Raw genomic sequence first — 22,126 nt, 5'->3', positions numbered from 1 at the left:
CCAGTTAGCTTAACATCTGTGGTGGGTAAAATTTTGGAGTCTATTATTAAGGAGACAGTAACGGAACATTTAGATAAGCATAATTTAATAGGACAAAGTCAGCATGGCTTTATGAAGGGGAAGTCATGTCTGACAAATTTGCTTGAGTTCTTCGAGGATATAACGTATAGGGTGGATAAAGGGGAACCAGTGGACGTAGTGTATTTAGACTTCCAGAAGGCATTCGACAAGGTGCCACATAAAAGATTATTACTTAAGATAAAAAATCACGGGATTGGGGGTAATATTCTGGCATGGGTGGAGGATTGGTTATCAAACAGGAAGCAGGGAGTTGGGATAAATGGTTCATTTTCGGACTGGCAACCAGTAACCAGTGGTGTTCCACAGGGGTCGGTGCTGGGTCCCCAACTCTTTACAATCTATATTAACGATTTGGAGGAGGGGACCGAGTGCAACATATCAAAATTTGCAGATGATACAAAGATGGGAGGGAAAGTAGAGAGTGAGGAGGACATAAAAAACCTGCAAGGGGATATAGACAGGCTGGGTGAGTGGGCGGAGATTTGGCAGATGCAATATAATATTGGAAAATGTGAGGTTATGCACTTTGGCAGGAAAAATCAGAGAGCAAGTTATTTTCTTAATGGCGAGAGACTGGAAAGTACTGCAGTACAAAGGGATCTGGGGGTCCTAGTGCAAGAAAATCAAAAAGTTGGTATGCAGGTGCAGCAGGTGATCAAGAAAGCCAACGGAATGTTGGCTTTTATTGCTAGGGGGATAGAATATAAAAACAAGGAGGTATTGCTGCAGTTATATAAGGTATTGGTGAGACCGCACCTGGAGTACTGCATACAGTTTTGGTCTCCATACTTAAGAAAAGACATACTTGCTCTCGAGGCAGTACAAAGAAGGTTCACTCGGTTAATCCCGGGGATGAGGGGGCGGACATATGAGGAGAGGTTGAGTAGATTGGGACTCTACTCATTGGAGTTCAGAAGAATGAGAGGCGATCTTATTGAAACATATAAGATTGTGAAGGGTCTTGATCGGGTGGATGCAGTAAGGATGTTCCCAAAGATGGGTGAAACTAGAACTAGGGGGCATAATCTTAGAATAAGGGGCTGCTCTTTCAAAACTGAGATGAGGAGAAACTTCTTCACTCAGAGGGTGGTAGGTCTGTGGAATTTGCTGCCCCAGGAAGCTGTGGAAGCTACATCATTAGATAAATTTAAAACAGAAATAGACAGTTTCCTAGAAGTAAAGGGAATTAGGGGTTATGGGGAGCGGGCAGGAAATTGGACATGAAGCTGAGTTCGGATCGGTCAATGCCCTGTGGGTGGCGGAGAGGGCCCAGGGGCTATGTGGCCGGGTCCTGCTCCGACTTCTTGTGTTCTTTAGATTTGTGGTTGGGATCAGATCAGCCATGATCTTATTGAATGGCGGAGCAGGCTCGAGGGGCCGATTGGCCTACTCCTGCTCCAATTTCTTATGTTCTTATATCTAAGTTTGCTGATGACACTAAGTTAAATGGGAGCAGAAAGTTCCAGAGGGATACTGATAGATTGAGTGGGCAAAACTGTGGCAGATAGAGTTCATTGTGGGATAGTGAGAGGCCATCCACTTTGGACCTAAGAAAGATAGGTCACAGTATTTTCTAAATGGTGAGAAGCTAGGAACTGTGGATTAGCAGAGAGATTATGGGGTTCCAAGTACAAAAAGCACTAAAAGCTAGCAGACAGGTATAAAAAGTAATTAAAAAGGCTAATGGAATGTTGGCCTTTATCTCAAGGGGGCTGGAATACAAAGGGGTGGAAGTTATGTTACAGCTGTACAGAGCTCAGGTTAGACCCCATCTGGAGCATTGCATTCAGTTCTGGGCACTGCACCTCAGAAAGGATATATTGGCCTTAGAGGGGGTGCAGTGCAGATTCACTAGAACGATACTGGGGCTAAAAGGGTTAAATTATGAGGACCAGTTGCATCGACAGGCTTGTATTCCTTGAGTATAGAAGATTAAGGGGTGATCTAATTGATGATTAAAGGGTTTGAAAGGGTAGATAGAGATAAACTATTTCCTCTGGTGGGAGAGTCCAAAACAAAGGAACATAACCTTAAAATTAGAGCTAGGCCGTTCAGGGGTGATGTCAGGAAGCACTTCACACAAGGGGAGTGGAAATCTGGAACTTTCTCCCCAAAAAAGCTGTTGAGGCTGGGGGTTAATTGAAAATTTCAAGACTGAGATTGATAGAATTTTGTTAGGCAAGGATATTAAGGGATACGGAACCAAGGCCGGTAAATAAAGTTAATGTACAGATCAACCATGATCCAATTGAATGGCGGAACAGGCTCGAGGGGCTCAATGGCCTACTCCTGTTCCTATGCTCCTGTGGCAGTCCAGGAGATCAATGTAGCCGCCAGCTAAACATTAGGAGGAGGGTATAGGAGCAGTTGTCACTTGTGTAGTGGCAATAGTTACTGGCCGTGTGTTTGAATTTAGCAATTCCACCCTCCCACCCCGTTCATTTGATTCCTGTGGGTGCGCTGCCAGCAGAATGATCAGGGCCACAGAGGGGTCATGGGAGGGAAATCAAGGCAGAAATCAAGATGGCCAGTTCTGGTGCAGAGTTTGGGCTGAGGGGCCCTGCCCCACTTCACTTGCCAGATCACCACCCAGAAATGGGTGGTTTTCATAAGGAAAGTCCAGGCCTTTATGTCTGAGGAAGTTGTGAACAGTCTACTGCTCGGACCAAACCTTGACTCCCTTGTGCAGCGCTGGTCACTGAGACACATTGAGCTACTGATGTTCTGTGGCCAGTGCAGAGCAAAGCCACAAGGAGGATCGCTAGTGTAGGAGAAAACAATATAGATTCAAATGTAGGAATGATATCAAGAAATCATTCTTCACACAAAGGGGGAGCAACACTTGATTCAAAGCGAGCCAAATGGCCTTGCTCATCCATAGTTATCTGGTGATCTCTTTATCTTGAATGAGGAGGAGAAGGAGCAATGGAAGGAGGATGAGCAACATTCACAGATACACATAACCCAACTGGCAGGGCAGCTGTAGGAGTGAAGAGGAGGCACTGTGCAGTTTGTGTTGCCTGCAATTCCCAACAGCTATCGCCTGTATTCCAAAAGACACTGTGCTGTGGATTAGAAGGCAGTGCTACTGTCCATTGGTCCCATACCTGTCGGCCATCTTTCCCGCAACTCCATGTTTGAACCTCTCCGATTCAGTTTCGGCCCTAATCAAAGTCAAAAGTGACATTCTCTGACAGTGGCCATGGTGCACTATCCATCCTCATCTTCATTTCAGTAGTTTTTAAACACGGTTAACCACACCACCCTTCTCCAACACTTCTCCTCCGTTGTCTAGTTGAGTGGGAAAGCCCTTGCTTTGCTCCACTATTACCTATCCAGTCGTAGTCAGAGAATCCCTGCAATGGCTTCTCTTCCCATTCCTGCACCGTTACCTCTGGAGTCCCCCATGGATCTATCCTTGGCCCCATCCTATTTCTCATCTACATGCTGCCCCTTGACGACATCATCCTTATTGATGTGACGTCAGGTTCCACGTGTACGCTGACGACACCCAGCTCTACCTCACCGCCACCTCTCTCAACCCCTCCACTGCCCCTGTGTTGTCAGACTGCTTGTCCAACACCCACTTGCTCCAATTAAGCATGGGGAAGACCAAAGACATTGTCTTCAGTGCCCACCACAAACTCTGTTCCCTCGTGACTGATTCCACCCCCCTCCCTGGCCACTGTCTCAGGCTGAATCAGACTGTTGCAACCACGGCATCCTAACTGACCATCAGCTGAGCTTCTGACCCCATATCTTCTCCATCACGAAGACCACCTATTTCCACCTCCACAACATTGCCCGTCTCAGCTCCTGCCTCAGCCCATCCACTGATGAAAGCCTCATCTATGCCCTTTGTTACCTCCATCCTCGACTATTCTAATGCTCTCCTGGCCGGCCTCCCAACTTCGACCCTCAATATACTTGAGCTCATCCACATCTCTGCTGCCCATATCCTAACTCACAGCAGCTCTCATTCACCATCACCCCTGTGCCCGCTGACCTACACTGGCTCTCGGTCCGGCAACACCTTGATTTTAAAATTCTCATCCTCATGTTGAAATCCCTCCATGGCCTCACACCTTCCTATCTGAACTCGGTAGTGTTAGTGCTGTCTGTTCTCTGAACTCGGTAGTGTTACCGCTGGCTGCTCTCTGAACTCGGTAGTGTTAGCGCTGTCTGCTCTCTGAACTCGGTAGTATTAGCGCTGGCTGTTCTCTGAACTCGGTAGTATTAGCGCTGCCTGTTCGCTGAACTCGGTAGTATTAGCGCTGGCTGTTCTCTGAACCCGGTAGTGTTACCGCTAGCTGTTCTCTGAACTTGGAAGTGTTAGCGCTGGCTGTTCTCTGAACTTGGAAGTGTTAGCGCTGGCTGTTCTCTGAACCCGGTAGTGTTAGCGCTGTCTGCTCTCTGAACTTGGAAGTGTTAGCGCTGTCTGTTCTCTGAACTTGGAAGTGTTAGCGCTGGCTGTTCTCTGAACCCGGTAGTGTTAGTGCTGTCTGTTCTCTGAACTCGGTAGTATTAGCGCTGTCTGTTCTCTGAACTCGGAAGTGTTAGCGCTGTCTGTTCTCTGAACTCGGTAGTATTAGCGCTGTCTGTTCTCTGAGCTTGGTAGTATTAGCGCTGTCTGTTCTCTGAACTCGGTAGTATTAGCGCTGTCTGTTCTCTGAACTCGGTAGTATTAGCGCTGTCTGTTCTCTGAACTCGGTAGTATTAGCGCTGTCTGTTCTCTGAACTCGGTAGTATTAGCGCTGTCTGTTCTCTGAACTCGGTAGTATTAGCGCTGTCTGTTCTCTGAACTCGGTCGTGTTAGCGCTGTCTGTTCTCTAAACTCGGTCGTGTTTTCTCTGAACTAGGTAGAATTAATGCTGCCTGTTCTCTGAACTCGGTATTGTTAGCACTGTCTGTTTTGTGAAATCAGAAGTGTTAGTGCTGTGCCTTTTCTGAACTCTGTAGCCTGCCTGAGAATGACTGAATCAAATTACACATTCCAGAGAGCTTGAATTACTCTGCAGCAGACTGGATCAAATTACACATTCTAGCAAAGGGTTGGGTTAGTATTAGTCCTCCCACATCCTGTCGGTGAGAAAAGCAGATTATGTTACTTCCACCACAGTGGTGGTAACGAACACGACCGATAACTTCACTCCTAGTCACGAGCAGGTCTCCAGTCAGCTGTGAAATCACTGTGCTGGAGCCTGAAATTGCTGCAGATTGCTCACCCAGGGAAGTTCATCTGTCAGCACCTGATATTTAGGACAGTTACATGTTGAAGCATTTTTCATTGAGTTGAGATACACAGTTTGTGTTGACGAAGAAAAATTTTCAGGGCAATGGGGAAAGATCAGGGGAGTGGGACTAATTAGGTAGCTCTTTCAAAGAGCCGGCCCAGAAACGATGGGCTGAAAGGCCTCCTTCTGTGCTGTATGATTCTATGAATGTGCAGACCTTTTTCAAAACTATGGGAAAAAAATTGCTCTTTGAACCATTCCCAGCTTTCTGCTCGGATAAGAGGCAGTGTTCATCACATAGAGCTACAGTGCATTCCGATTCACGAGCACCTCGGAGCCCCACAGAACTCAAATAAGTCAAACAAGGAGGAGGAGACACAATACTGTTTTTAAAAAAAGAAAATCTCTGTTCAGTGGGTTAGGCAAATCTGGCTCAACAGGTTTCTGTGGAAAGATAGGAAGCGCCTCTGATATAATGTGAACGAGCAAACAGGTCAAATTTTACTGCTACTTCAAGAAACTCCAGAACTTTGCCATCTGCTGTTCTGCCTATTTTCTGTGAAAACCACAAATCAGTGGCACTAAAGATGAACACACCACGAGAGACTGAGAGTCAGTGCAATAATGTCCTGCTGTGTTCAGTACACAGCACAAGAGACTGACAGTCTCTTGGATGACCAAAAAATTGATGAAATAGGAGAAAATAGAATATGAAAGTAAACTAGCAAGAAATATAAAAACGGATTGTGAGAGCTTCTACAAGTATGTAAAAAGGAAGAGAGTAGCAAAAGTAAACATTGGTCCCTTTGAGGCTGAGACAGGAGAAATTATAATAGGGAATAAGGAAATGGCAGAGACGTTAAACAAATATTTTGTATCTGTCTTCACAGTAGAAGACACAAAAAGCACATCAAAAATAGTAGGGAACCAAGGGGTAAATGAGAGTGAGGAACTTCAAGCAATTAATATCAGTAGAGAAAAAGTACTAGACAAACTAATGGGATTAAAAGCCGATAAATCCCCAGGACCTGATGGTCTACATCCTAGGATTCTAAAAGAGGTGGCTGCAGAGACAGTGGATGCATTGGTTATGATCTTCCAAAATTCCCTAGATTCTGGAACGGTCCCTGTGGATTGAAAGGTAGCAAATGTAACACCGCTATTCAAGAAGGGAGGGAAAGAGAAAACAGGGAACTACAGGCCAGTTAGCCTGACATCAGTCATCGGGAAAATACTGGAATCCATTATTAAGGAAGTAGTAACAGGGCATTTAAAAAATCATAATATGATTAGACAGAGTCAACATGGTTTTATGAAAGGGAAATCGTGTTTAACAAATTTATTGGAGTTCTTTGAAAATGTAACTAAAGGGTAGATAAAGGGGAACCAATGGATGTAGTATATTTGGATTTCCAAAAGGCATTCGATAAGATGCCACATAAAAGTTTGCTACGCAAGATAAGGGCTCATGGGGTTGGGGGTAATATATTAGCATAGATAGAGGATTGGTTAACGGACAGAAAACAGAGTAGGGATAAACGGGTAATTTTCAGGCTGGCAGGCTGTGACTAGTGGGGTGCCGCAAGGATCAGTGCTTGGGCCTCAGCTATTTACAATCTATATTGAAGACTTAGATGAAGGGAAGTAGTGTAATGTATCCAAGTTTGCTGACAATACAAAGCTAGGTGGGAAAGTAAGCTGTGAGGAGAACACAGAGTCTGCAAAGGGATATACACAGGTTAGCTGAGGTGGCAGATGGAGTATAATGTGGGGAAATGTGAGGTTATTCAGTTTGGTAGGAAGAATAGAAAAGCAGTATATTTTTTAAATGGTGAGAAGCTATTAAATGTTGGTGTCCAGGGAGACTTGGGGGTCCTCGTACAAGAAATACCGAAAGTTAGCAGGCAATTAGGAGGGCAAATAGCATGTTGGCCAGGGGGTTGGAGTACAAGAATTAGGAAGTCTTGCTACAATTGTACAGGGCTTTGGTGAGACCTCATCTGGAGTACTATGTGCAGTTTTGGCCTCCTCATCTAAAGAAGGATATGCTTGCCTTAGAGGTGGTGCAACAAAAGTTCACTAGATTGATTCCTGGGATGAGAAGGTTGTCCTTCGAGGAGAGATTAAGTCGAGTGGGCCTGTACTTTCTGGAGTTTAGAAGAATGAGAGGTGATGTCATTGAAACATATAGATTCTGAGAGGACAGGATAGAGGCTGAGAGATTGTTTTCCCAGATTGGTGAGTCTAGAACTAGGGGGCATAGTCTCAGGATAAGGGGTTGGCCATTTAAGACTGAGATGAGGAGAAATTTCTTCACTCAGAGGGTTGTGAATCTTTGGAATTCTCTACCTCAGAGGGCTGTGGATGCTGAGTCATTGAGTATATTCATGGCTGAGATGGATAGATTTTTGGACTCTAGGGGAATCAAGGGATATAGGGATCGGGCAGGAAAGTGGAGTTGAGGTCGAAGATCAGCTGTGATCTTATTGAATGGCGGAGCAGGCTCGAAGGACCGTATGGCCTACTCCTGCTCCTGTTTCTTATGTTCTTACGTAATAATGTCTCACTGTGTTCAGTACACAGCACGAGACTGAGAGTCAGTGAGATAATGTCTCACTGTGTTCAGTACACAGCACGAGACTGAGAGTCAGTGTAATAATGTCTCACTGTGTTCAGTACACAGCACGAGACTGAGAGTCAGTGAGATAATGTCTCACTGTGTTCAGTACACAGCACGAGACTGAGAGTCAGTGAGATAATGTCACACTGTGTTCAGTACACAGCACGAGACTGAGAGTCAGTGAGATAATGTCTCACTGTGTTCAGTACACAGCACGAGACTGAGAGTCAGTGAGATAATGTCTCACTGTGTTCAGTACACAGCACGAGACTGAGAGTCAGTGAGATAATGTCTCACTGTGTTCAGTACACAGCACGAGACTGAGAGTCAGTGTGATAATGTCTCACTGTGTTTGGTGTGAATTTGATATTTGGAGTCACTGTTTGTATTCACAGATTGAAACTATTTATTTTTCTTTTGTTAACTTACAAATTTTAAATTGGAGGAGCGCCGATCGATTGTTTCTTGAAATTTTAAGTCAGAGTATAACTTGAGGTATCGTTGAAATACTTGTTAGAAATAATTAATATCTGTGTGAAACTAAAGGCAGCCCACAGCCCCTCCTGGAGCCTGCCTCTCGCTTATGCTTAGTAATCTTAAATTTAGCATAACACCTTCCATTTGAACAGAATGCAGTACTTTGAGATGCTCGAGTGCTGAGTGGAAGCAGGCTCCTGGAGGCAATTTATTCCAACCTGTTTACAAGGGTGAAACCAGCTGAAAAGGTAGTTTTACTTTATGGAGATAAAAGTAAGAAAGACTTGCATTTCTATAGTGCCTTTCATGACCTCAGACATCCCAAAGCGCTTCACAGCCAATTATACTTTTGAAGTGTAGTCACTGTTGTAATGTGGGAAACGCAGCAGCCAATTTGCGCACAGCAAGCTCCCACAAACAGCAATTAAATAAATAACCAGATCATCGCTTTTAGGTAATAAATCAGAAAATGCTGGAAAATACTCAGCAGGTCAGGCAGCATCAGTGGAGAGAGAAACAGAGCTAACGTTTCAGGTTGATGACCTTTCATCAGAACTGGAAGATTCTTAGTCATGTAAGGACACAGTATAGGAAGGTGGAAAGGGGGGGGCGAGATATAAAATCTTTTAAAAAAACAACTAAGAATGCTGCATAGATGGAAGCCACTCAGCTCTGTGTGAATGTATTGTGCAGTCCACAGATCAGTATTCGCGCACCGTTTGCTTGATGGAGTAAATGATCAGAAATGAAAGGTTAGACCTGATTGATTTACTTCGGGATTAGCTCGCTGCAGAATAGTAATTTTACTCAAAACTGAAATATTGATCCTTGGAGCTTCCTGCTTCAGGGATTTCATTCCACCTGATACTCGTTCTGATAACTTGAAAATTTAAAGTTCAGTATTATAAATGGATACGCTTGCATTCATAATGCAAGAAAAACACTTCCTCCGAGTGGAATGTAAATACAGGGTCTGCAGAAATGATCGACGTGTCTCCAGTATTTAGCTAGCATTTTAATATTACTAGGCTTTTAATATTTCATAGGAAACTGAATTGGAAATGAGAGAAAATAAATGGACCTGCAGAAAATCTGTGACATTAAATAGTAACTGTTCTGCTCACTGCAACATGACATAAATTGTGATCAGATCTAATTTATGGAGGGAACACTCATCATTGGTTACTAGGATTGATCTATGGGCCCACACTCTTCCTCATTGGTTACCAGGTGTGGGTTATGGAGAGCATACTCTTCATCATTGATTACCGGAAATCGGTTAAGGAAAGCGTACTCTTCATCATTGGTTATGGGGAATCGGTTATGGAGAGTATACTCTTCATCATTGGTTACGGGGAATCGGTTATGGAGAGCATACTCTTCATCATTGGTTACGGGGAATCGGTTATGGAGAGAGTACTCTTCATTGGTTACGGGGAATCGGTTATGGAAAGCATACTCTTCATCATTGGTTACGGGGAATCGGTTATGGAAAGCATACTCTTCATCATTGGTTACGGGGAATCGGTTATGGAGAGTATACTCTTCATCATTGGTTATGGAGAGCATACTCTTCATCATTGGTTACGGGGAATCGGTTATGGAGAGCATACTCTTCATCATTGATTACGGGGAATCGCTTATGGAGAGGGCACTCTTCATCGTTGGTTACGGGGAATCGGTTATGGAGAGAGTACTCTTCATTGGTTACGGGGAATCGGTTATGGAGAGGGTACTCTTCATTATTGGTTACGGGGAATCGGTTATGTAGAGGGTACTCTTCATCATTGGTTATGGAGAATCGGTTATGCAGAGAGTACTCTTCATTGGTTACGGGGAATCGGTTATGGAGAGAGTACTCTTCATTGGTTACGGGGAATCGGTTATGGAGAGGGTACTCTTCATCATTGGTTACGGGGAATCGGTTATGGAGAGAGTACTCTTCATTGGTTACGGGGAATCGGTTATGGAGAGGGTACTCTTCATCATTGGTTACGGGGAATCGCTTATGGAGAGGGCACTCTTCATCGTTGGTTACGGGGAATCGGTTATGGAGAGAGTACTCTTCATTGGTTACGGGGAATCGGTTATGGAGAGGGTACTCTTCATTATTGGTTACGGGGAATCGGTTATGTAGAGGGTACTCTTCATCATTGGTTATGGGGAATCGGTTATGGAGAGAGTACTCTTCATTGGTTACGGGGAATCGGTTATGGAGAGAGTACTCTTCATTGGTTACGGGGAATCGGTTATGGAGAGGGTACTCTTCATTATTGGTTACGGGGAATCGGTTATGTAGAGGGTACTCTTCATCATTGGTTACGGGGAATTGATTATGGAGAGAGTACTCTTCATTGGTTACGGGGAATCGGTTATGGAGAGGGTACTCTTGATCGTTGGTTACGGGGAATCGGTTATGGAGAGGGTACTCTTCATCATTGGTTACGGGGAATCGGTTATGGAGAGGGTACTCTTCATCATTGGTTACGGGGAATCGGTTATGGAGAGAGTACTCTTCATTGGTTACGGGGAATCGGTTATGGAGAGGGTACTCTTCATCGTTGGTTACGGGGAATCAGTTATGGAGAGAGTACTCTTCATTGGTTACGGGGAATCGGTTATGGAGAGGGTACTCTTCATCATTGGTTACGGGGAATCGGTTATGGAGAGGGTACTCTTCATCATTGGTTACGGGGAATCGGTTATGGAGAGAGTACTCTTCATTGGTTACGGGGAATCGGTTATGGAGAGGGTACTCTTCATCGTTGGTTACGGGGAATCGGTTATGGAGAGAGTACTCTTCATTGGTTACGGGGAATCGGTTATGGAGAGGGTACTCTTCATTATTGGTTACGGGGAATTGGTTATGTAGAGGGTACTCTTCATTATTGGTTACGGGGAATCGATTATGGAGAGAGTACTCTTCATTGGTTACGGGGAATCGGTTATGGAGAGGGTACTCTTCATTGGTTACGGGGAATCGGTTATGGAGAGGGTACTCTTCATCATTGGTTACGGGGAATCGGTTATGGAGAGAGTACTCTTCATTGGTTACGGGGAATCGGTTATGGAGAGGGTACTCTTCATCATTGGTTACGGGGAATCAGTTATGGAGAGAGTACTCTTCATTGGTTACGGGGAATCGGTTATGGAGAGGGTACTCTTCATCGTTGGTTACGGGGAATCGGTTATGTAGAGGGTACTCTTCATCATTGGTTACGGGGAATCGGTTATGGAGAGAGTACTCTTCATTGGTTACGGGGAATCGGTTATGGAGAGGGTACTCTTCATCGTTGGTTACGGGGAATCGGTTATGTGGAGGGTACTCTTCATCATTGGTTACGGGGAATCGGTTATGGAGAGAGTACTCTTCATCGTTGGTTACGGGGAATCGGTTATGGAGAAGGTACTCTTCATCATTGGTTACGGGCAATCGGTTATGGAGAGGGTACTCTTCATTATTGGTTACCAGGTGTGGGTTATGGAGAGGGTACTCTTCATCATTGGTTACCAGGTGTGGGTTATGGAGAGGGTACTCTTCATCATTGGTTACCAGATGTGGGTTATGGAGAGCATACTCTTCATCATTGGTTATGGGGAATCGGTTATGGAGAGGGTACTCTTCATTGGTTACGGGGAATCGGTTATGGAGAGGGTACTCTTCATCATTGGTTACCGGGATTTGGTTATGGAGAGGGTACTCTTCATCATTGGTTACGGGGAATCGGTTATGGAGAGGGTACTCTTCATCGTTGGTTACCGGGATTTGGTTATGGAGAGGGTACTCTTCATCGTTGGTTACGGGGAATCGGTTATGGAGAGGGTACTCTTCATCATTGGTTACGGGGAATAGTTTATGGAGAGGGTACTCTTCATCATTGGTTACGGGGAATCGGTTATGGAGAGGGTACTCTTCATCGTTGGTTACCGGGATTTGGTTATGGAGAGCGTACTCTTCATCGTTGGTTACCGGGATTTGGTTATGGAGAGCGTACTCTTCATCGTTGGTTACGGGGAATCGGTTATGGAGAGGGTACTCTTCATTGGTTACCAGGTGTGGGTTATGGAGAGCGTAGTCTTCATCATTGGTTACAAGTGCCGCTTGATAGCACTGTTGACAACTGCTGCCATCACTTTGCGTATGATAGGGCGAGATGGATTTGTCCTGCTTTATATAGACAGCACATACATGAATAATTTTCCACATTGTCAGGTAGATGCCAGTGTTGTAGCTGTATGGAACAGCTTGGCTAGAGGTGCAGCTAGTTCTGGAGCACAGGTGTTCAGCGCTACAGCCAGGATGTTGTCGGGACCCGTAGCCTCTGCTGTGTCCAGTGCACTCAGCCGTTTCTTGCTTTTACGTGGAGTGAATTGAATTGGCTGAAGACTGGCTTCTGTGGTGGTGGGTATCTCGGGAGGAGGCCGAGATGGATCATCTACTCAGCCCTTCTGGCTGAAGATGGTAATGAACGCTTCAGCCTTGCCTTTTGCACTCACATGCTGGGCTCCACGATCAGTGTGGTTTAGGGGCTGCACACTCCTCATTGGTTAGCAGGTGTGGTTTATTGGAAATAATTAAATGGAAATTAAAACATGGAAACAGACCTTTCAGCCCAACCAGTCCCTGTTGGTGTTTATCCTCCACATGAGCAGTAATCCTAATCCCATGCGCCAGCCCTGTTCCCATATCCTTTTCTCCCCCTTTCCTTCAACCATCTATCTAAGCTATTCTTAAATGTTGACATGGTCTCTCTTCAATCATTAACTCTGGTAGTGAATATCACAGCCCCACAACCCTCTGTCAATTAAACTTTCGCCTGCTCTCTGTCCTAAATCTCTTACAGTTAATCTTATATCTATGTCCCCTCGTTCTAGACCCCTCAATTACTGAAAACAGTCTATTTCTATCAACTGTCCTTTTGTAATTTTAAACCCCTCTATTAAATCACCCTGTAATCTCCTCTGTTCTAATAAAACCAGCCTCAGTTTTTCAAGTCTTTGTTCATATTTGTATTTCCTCACACCAGGCATCTTCGTAGTGAATCTGTGCTGTTCCCTCTCTATTGCCTCAACATCCTTCCTATAGTGTGGAGCCCAGAGCTGCACACAGTAATCCAACTGAAGTTTTTTTTTATAGATTCACCATTACATCTCGACTTTTATATTCTACACCTCTTCCCATAAATCCCAGTATTCCATGAATTTCTTTTATGGCCTTATCCACTTGAGGTGCTGCTTTTAGAGAATGAGGTTTTTAATATACCATTAAAGCAAAGCATAATATTACTGCTAGTTTATCAAATCCTGGTGATCTAATTGTTTAAGTGAGTGGGCGTGCGTGCATGCTATCCCGGGTCAGTGGTTTCCATCAATATCCACCTGCTTAATGGTCTGAGCTGATGCTCCAGGAGGTCTCCAGGTGATTAAACTAACAATATAGTTTCATTATCTCCCTATTACAGTATGAAACCGAGCTATCTAAGCATTTTATGACATCCTATCAATTATATGGGCCACTACTGCTATCATTATATAACAAGTAAACACAGCAACATAATGAACTGAATTCTATCAACAGGAAGAAGCAAATGAGAAATGAAACAAGTGCTCATTTTAAAAGAGCTAATAAATGAAAAGTAGAAAATTTAAAGGGGATAAAACTAAGAGACACCATCAGATGAGAAGGAGGCAAGGAATGAGAAAGAAAATAGGGAGATGAGAGAGGACCAAAGACAAAAGGAATAAAGGATAGAGGATTGGGGAGAGCCCAAAATCAGAGATGGGGACAAAAGATGAAGGGACCAAACTAGAAGAAAAGGAATAGAGGAAACAAACAAGAGAAGAGGAGAAAGAGAAACCTAACAAATGAGGAGAAAGGGAATCAGAAGGAACAAACAAGAGAGGGAAGGAAATGGAACAAAGGGAAAGAAAAAGAGAAAGGGAAAGAAGAGGAGAAATGGAAAGAGGCAAAGAATGAATGAAAAATGTGAAAGATAAAACAGCTGAGCGAGAGGAAAAAGGGAAAATAGCAAAAATTGAGAGCAAAGAGAGACAGAATGAGATAGGCAAAAAGAATTGTGAAGGATAGAACAAGCCAGGAGAATGGGAAAGAGGGAACAAACCAGAGGAGAAAGGGAAAGAGAAGAAGAAAAGGGAAAGCAGTTAGAATGAGAGAAGAGGAAGGGAGAAGGGAGCAAAGAAGGGGAGAAAGGGACCATATAAAAAGAAATGGAAGGAGGGAACAAATGACAGGAAAGGAAAGTGGTAAAAACAAGAGAGAAGAGAAAAATAATTGGTAACAAATGAGAGTGCAAAAGAATGAGTGAGAATATGGGTCAAAAGGGAACGATCGCGAGTGAGAGAAAAAGGGAAGGATTGAAAGTGCAAGAGAAAGGGAACGAATGGGAGCGCAGAGGAAGGGAACGAATGGGAGCGCAGAGGAAGGGAACGAATGGGAGCGCAGAGGAAGGGAACGAATGGGAGCGCAGAGGAAGGGAACGAATGGGAGCGCAGAGGAAGGGAACGAATGGGAGCGCTGAGGAAGGGAACGAATGGGAGCGCAGAGGAAGGGAACGAATGGGAGCGCAGAGGAAGGGAACGAATGGGAGCACAGAGAAAGGGATCAACAAAACACTGAAAACAAACAAAGAAGAATATTTATAAAAGAATGCAGCTCCTATAGCAAGAACAGAATAAACAGGCGCAGACAGTTTACCATAAATATCCTCTAACATCAGACATCTATCTCACATTTCAAGAAAGCATGAAATGTGAGATAGAGGTCTTAAACACCTCAATTAGATCACCCTTCAATCTTCTATATTCAAGGGAATACAAGCCTAGTCAATGCAACCTGTCCTCATAATTTAACCCTCCAGCCCCGGTATCAATCTGGTGAATCAGCGCTGCACCCCCTCCAAGGCCAATATATCCTTCCTGAGGTGCGGTGCCCAGAACTGAATGCAGTCTCCAGATGGGGTCCAACCATTACCTGCGCTGTACCAGACCTCACTGACCATTACCCACACTGTACCAGACCTCACTGACCATTACCCACACTGTACCAGACCTCACTGACCATTACCCACACTGTACCAGACCTCACTGACCATTACCCACACTGTACCAGACCTCACTCTGACCATTACCCACACTGTACCAGACCTCACTCTGACCATTACCCACACTGTACCAGACCTCACTGACCATTACCCACACTGTACCAGACCTCACTCTGACCATTACCCGCACTGTACCAGACCTCACTGACCATTACCCGCACTGTACCAAACCTCACTGACCATTACCCGCACTGTACCAAACCTCACTGACCATTACCCGCACTGTACCAGACCTCACTGACCATTACCCACACTGTACCAGACCTCACTCTGACCATTACCCGCACTGTACCAGACCTCACACTGACCATTACCCGCACTGTACCAGACCTCACACTGACCATTACCCGCACTGTACCAGACCTCACTCTGACCATTACCCGCACTGTACCAGACCTCACACTGACCATTACCCGCACTGTACCAGACCTCACACTGACCATTACCCGCACTGTACCAGACCTCACTGACCATTACCCACACTGTACCAGACCTCACTGACCATTACCCACACTGTACCAGACCTCTCACTGACCATTACCCACACTGTACCAGACCTCACTGACCATTACCCACACTGTACCAGACCTCACTCTGACCATTACCCACACTGTACCAGACCTCACTCTGACCATTACCCACACTGTACCAGACCTCATTCTGACCATTACCCACACTGTACCAGACCTCACTCTGACCATTACCCACACTGTACCAGACCTCACTCTGACCATTACCCACACTGTACCAGACCTCACTCTGACCATTACCCACACTGTACCAGACCTCACTCTGACCATTACCCACACTGTACCAGACCTCACACTGACCATTACCCACACTGTACCAGACCTCACTCTGACCATTACCCACACTGTACCAGACATCACTCTGACCATTACCCACACTGTACCAGACCTCACTCTGACCATTACCCACACTGTACCAGACCTCACTCTGACCATTACCCACACTGTACCAGACCTCACTCTGATCATTACCCACACTGTACCAGACCTCACACTGACCATTACCCGCACTGTACCAGACCTCACTCTGACCATTACCCACACTGTACCAGACCTCACACTGACCATTACCCACACTGTACCAGACCTCACTCTTACCATTACCCACACTGTACCAGACCTCACTCTGACCATTACCCACACTGTACCAGACCTCACTGACCATTACCCACACTGTACCAGACCTCACTGACCATTACCCACACTGTACCGGACCTCACTCTGACCATTACCCACACTGTACCAGACTTCACACTGACCATTAGCACAACCTTAGGTGACCAGCCATTGAAACCACATTAAAATGAGACATTTGGAAATTTAAAGCTGTGGGGCTTGCTGCTGTAACAGGACTGTCTCATGTGCAGATTGCTTTATATATGATTTGTTTCAGGATAACCGTGTGACTGAATGTACCTGTGTTTCCTCCTCTACAGACCCAGATCATATCAGTCTAGAGGAGCTGGGGAAGGTTGAACGCCTGCTCTCCTATCTGACCCGCGAATCCAAGCAGGCTGCTGCTACTGCACTGGTGAGTACCACAAACTGCAGAGAGCATCACAACAAGGCAGTTCTATTACCTGTTAGTTGCTTGTTCTATTAATGTTTCCTTGTCATGGCACCAGCAGTGTGAAGCTTCTCGAGAATCCTGCTTTGACTGCCAGCAAAGGCTGGGAATGTAGCCCCAGTGCTTCCTGGGTTCCTTTTGCAGATTTTGGAATGTGTTAGGCATGGAGAATTTCAGAAATTCACAAATTTGAAAATACAAGCACTCCAGTAAGAATGTAATAAAGTAATATATCCCAGGTAATAACTACTCCCAGAGCTCAAAGCTACTTTATTCAGATTCTTGAGGGCATCATGTGGATGGAATAAACCTGGGAATAAGCCTGGGAATTTCAGGCTTGTTGGAGAGCTTGCTGAACAAAGTATCTGATATGTAATGCCCCATGCTGGTTGGCTATAAAGGATATTAAATACCATCATGGCCAGTATTTTCTGGTGTTTAATACAGGTTATCATAGGCTGTCCTGGAGTTTAACACAGGGTGTCCTGGTATCTGACAGTCAGGGTATTGCTGGGTGTCCTGGTATCTGACATACAGGGTATCGCTGGGTGTCCTGATATCTGACAGTCAGGGTGTCCTGGTATCTGGCAGTCAGGGTATCACAGGGTGTCCTGGTATCTGGCAGTCAGGGTATCACAGGGCGTCCTGGTATCTGACAGTCAGGGTATCGCTGGGTGTCCTGGTATCTGGCAGTCAGGGTATCACAGGGCGTCCTGGTATCTGGCAGTCAGGGTATCACAGGGCGTCCTGGTATCTGACATACAGGGTATCGCTGGGTGTCCTGGTATCTGACAGTCAGGGTATCACAGGGTGTCCTGGTATCTGACATACAGGGTATCGCTGGGTGTCCTGGTATCTGACATACAGGGTATCGCTGGGTGTCCTGGTATCTGACAGTCAGGGTATCACAGGGTGTCCTGGTATCTGACAGTCAGGGTATCGCTGGGTGTCCTGGTATCTGACAGTCAGGGTATCACAGGGTGCTGTAGTGTTAGATGCAGTTTTTGCTGCTAGTTTGTCTTAATATCTGGCATCACCTAACCATTCCTCCTTGATTTGCCTGATCTCCTCTCCTACTCATTTCAGCATTGGTAGTATCCTGCACTCTAAGCCCTGGTTCTTCAGACAGATATCTGATTTTTTTTTTAAAAAAAAGCTAACCATCTTTGACCAAAGCAAAGGCGAGTCACCTTCGGATGGATTGACTGGAAGTGATAGCACAGTTCCAATTAAACAGCACGCAGACCGCACAGAGCCTGTGCTGAGAGAATGGGATCATGATGAATAATTGACAGCACAGGCACTTTCTCCTTCACTCCCCTTTGAATGGTATTGAGTCAGCATCTTTTAGCTCTACTGCATCTATGCCCTAGCTGCTTGATCACGTAATTCCCATCAATGTTGTGAAGGTTTCGTTTGGGCTCAGGTTAATGCCTCCAGTGCCGTGCACATCAGATTTCTGATTGCATAACGATCTCTTGCTATCTGCAGTCAATACAAAGTCACAGCTGGCAGCCCCCACTGAATGACAAGGAGATTATGTTAAATTAACACACAAGATAAAATTATACGGTCAGAGCAGCACCACTTATATACTGTAGGTAAAAAGGAATGCAGTAAATGCAGCCCCACTCTATCCTCAGTATCCCCCACCTGGCATATCCCCACTCCATCCTCTATATCCCCCCGGCATATCCCCACTCCATCCTCAGTATCCCTCCCCCAGCATATCCCCACTCCATCCTCAGTATCCCTCCCCCAGCATATCCCCACTCCATCCTCAGTATCCCTCCCCCAGCATATCCCCACTCCATCCTCAGTATCCCTCCCCCGGCATATCCCCACTCCATCCTCAGTATCCCTCCCCCGGCATATCCCCACTCCATCCTCAGTATCCTCCCCCGGCATATCCCCACTCCATCCTCACTATCCCTCCCCCCGGCATATCCCCACTCCATCCTCACTATCCCTCCCCCCGGCATATCCCCACTCCATCCTCACTATCCCTCCCCCCGGCATATCCCCACTCCATCCTCACTATCCCTCCCCCCGGCATATCCCCACTCCATCCTCAGTATCCCTCCCCCCGGCATATCCCCACTCCATCCTCAGTATCCTTCCCCCCGGCATATCCCCACTCCATCCTCAGTATCCCTCCCCCCGGCATATCCCCACTCCATCCTCAGTATCCCTCCCCCCGGCATATCCCCACTCCATCCTCAGTATCCCTCCCCCCGGCATATCCCCACTCCATCCTCAGTATCCTCCCCCCGGCATATCCCCACTCCATCCACAGAATCCCCCCCACCCCAGTCTCTAGTCCAGTTGTGGCTGTGAGCATGTCCCATCCATGACAATGTGCTTTAAGCCCAGGTTCACAAAACCACATCGATCATAAAGAACTCTAATTCCCTTTAACTGCAAAGGTTTTTTTTTTACCTTCGCTAGCACTCCCCAGTCTGTTCTGTAAGTTCAGATACACGCTGGTCTGTTTATGATATCTAATTCCTTCCATCACAAGGACATTGGGTTTGGTTGTCGGAGACTGTGTCTGCTTAAGGGGGGTACCAGTGAGCCCTGGACAAGAGAAAAAGTATTGGCAAAAATGTTAACTGTAACCATGTCCCCTGGTTGAAAGTACTGAGTTGTGGTCACCACAAAGTTAGGTCCAACCTATTCCTTGAAGAGTGCAGTGTCTGCTGCACAGAGTAAGGGGAATGTTAATCCCCGAGGAGAGGCAGTGGGGGGGTTAAAATTTTTAAAATCGGATACCCGACCACAACACGCTCACTTCCATTTCTAATGGAGGTGGGGGTGGTCGACTCGCCTGCTCTCCACAGCCAGGTCAGTAATTTAAATATGTTAATGAGGTTGCGGCCTCAAATTTTAGCAGACATTTAACAGCAGCAGAACAGGTTTCCCAGGGCTCGGGAAACCCGTCAGCTGAACAGCCAGATCCAGCAGGTGAGTGCTTTTCCAGCACTGCCTCTGGGCCAGGAGGAGCAGGAATGCTCTCCACCCCACCGGACCATGATCCGCCAACCCATCTCCAACCCGTGATCTCATCAACACACACCCCCCGCTATGACTCCCTCCCTCCTCTCCGCTCCCCAGCTGTGGTCCACCAGTGTAGGCCTTCCCGCTGACAGCCAACGTCTCAATCTGGTCGGCCGCTGGCCGGGAAACAGATGTAAAATATTCCTATGAGGTTCTGCCGTTAAACTCGGCAGGACCTCCACGTTACCCGTATTTTCGGGTTACCTGGCCACTAAACCACACCCCCCCCCCCACCACCCCCTGTAAATTTTGTGGCCAGTATGTCTGGATCAAAGTCTGGTAGCCTTTAGTTCCAGGTTAATCAGATTATAGGTTGTTTGAAGGACAAGGTGTTGTTTACATGCTGATTCTATTTCTGCTAGCCCATGAGAGTTGTATTTTGCAACTTAGCCTCTTCGCACAGCAAACTGCCTATTGGAGAATATGTGGAATATCCATCACAGAGTCCAGTCATCCACAAGGATGAGTACATACAGGTTAAAGTTAATTGTTCGGATTTATTTAGAGCAGAAATAATTGTGAAGCAAGAACAAAGCAAAAAACAAGCTGTGCGGCAAATCAAGCTGTGGAGTAATCAAATCATTGTAATCAAACTATATATTAATGAAACTGTGGAGTAATCAAGCTGCAGCGCCATTTCTTGTTTTTTAATGAAGCTGCGCAGTAATCAAGTTGTGTAGTAATCAGGCTGTGCAGTAACCAAACTAGTAATCAAACTGAAGGAATCAAACCAAACTCTTCAAATAATCAAACTGTGCAGTATAAAAACTGATCTGAATATTTAATGCAGCGCCATTTCTTGTTTGTTAAACAATCAGATCAGTTTTTATACTGCACAGTTTGATTACTCCATTGCCATTTCTTGTTTGTTAATCAGACTGTGCAGTAATCAAACTGCAGTAATCAAACCAAACTCTGCAGTTTGATCAAACTGGAGTAATCAAACACTCCAGTATAAAAACTGATCTGACTTTATAACCAACAAGAAATGACGCTGCAGTAATTAAGCTGTGTAGTAACTGGGTAGTATAAAAACCGATCTGATTATTTAATGCAGCGCCATTTCTTGTTTGTTAATCAGATCAGTTTTTATACTGCAGTTTGATACTGCACAGCCATTTCTTGCTTGTTAATCAAACTGCAGTAAATCAAGCAGTGCAGTAAATGAAACTGCGCAGTATAAAAACTGTACTGATTATTTAATGCAGCACCATTTCTTGTTTGTTAAACACCCATCAGTTTTTATACTGCACAGTTTGATTACTGCACAGCTTCATTACTGCTGTTTGATTACTCCACAGTTTGATTACTGCAGCGCCATTTCTTGTTAATCAAACTGTGGAGTAATCAAGCTGCACAGTAATCGAGCTACACAGTGTAAAAACTGATCTGACTGTCCCAAAGCACTCAGACTGCATCCTCCCTCAGGTCTCTCCTGCGTAGTTTCTCTCCCAGCAGAGCAATTTCTCCGAAGACCTGCGGCATTGGGCTCAGCAGCAGCCCTGTAGCAGCTGTTGCTTTTCCCCTGCAGCATTGAAATATTAAAAATTAAACTGTCCTGACTTCAGGTCAGATACTCACTGCTGCTTTAGAATCAGAGACAGCCCAGTAGGATACGTAAAGGGAGAGGAGATTGAAAATCAGCAGCAGGAGCAAGGACTGAGGCTGAACGTTTAACTATCACTGGGCTGGAGGAGCTGAGCAGCAGCTGATAGCGATGAGCGAGGTAAGCTCACAATGAATGGAACAGGATCAGAATGGGGAGACTGGGAAGGAAGTCTGGAGGGAGTAATAGACTCGATACTGACAGTGCTTACATAGTGTCGTAACAGCCAGTTAAAAAAGCCAGTGGAATATTGGAATGCGTAGCAAGAATGGTGGACTACGGTGTACGAACACTGCTCCCGGTGGGAACACTGGAGCCCGGTGTGGGAACACTG

The 22,126-nt window shown here is 45.5% G+C and overlaps 1 protein-coding gene across 1 annotated transcript in view; it reads left to right on the top strand.

The window, feature by feature from the left end:
• Positions 1-22,126, top strand: part of LOC137334324 (E3 ubiquitin-protein ligase RNF123) — a 370,362-nt gene that overhangs the window by 324,436 nt on the left and 23,800 nt on the right. Inside the window, exon 37 of the mRNA XM_067999016.1 lies at positions 16,999-17,093. Coding sequence (XP_067855117.1) covers positions 16,999-17,093 — 95 coding nt within the window. The remainder of the gene's footprint in view (positions 1-16,998; positions 17,094-22,126) is intronic.

The sequence above is a fragment of the Heptranchias perlo genome, chromosome 17 (assembly GCF_035084215.1).
Source record: "Heptranchias perlo isolate sHepPer1 chromosome 17, sHepPer1.hap1, whole genome shotgun sequence".
In the NCBI taxonomy this organism is placed as follows: domain Eukaryota; kingdom Metazoa; phylum Chordata; class Chondrichthyes; order Hexanchiformes; family Hexanchidae; genus Heptranchias; species Heptranchias perlo.
The sequence above is the reverse complement of the archived record's forward strand: the minus strand, read 5'-3'. Positions and strand labels throughout refer to the sequence as shown.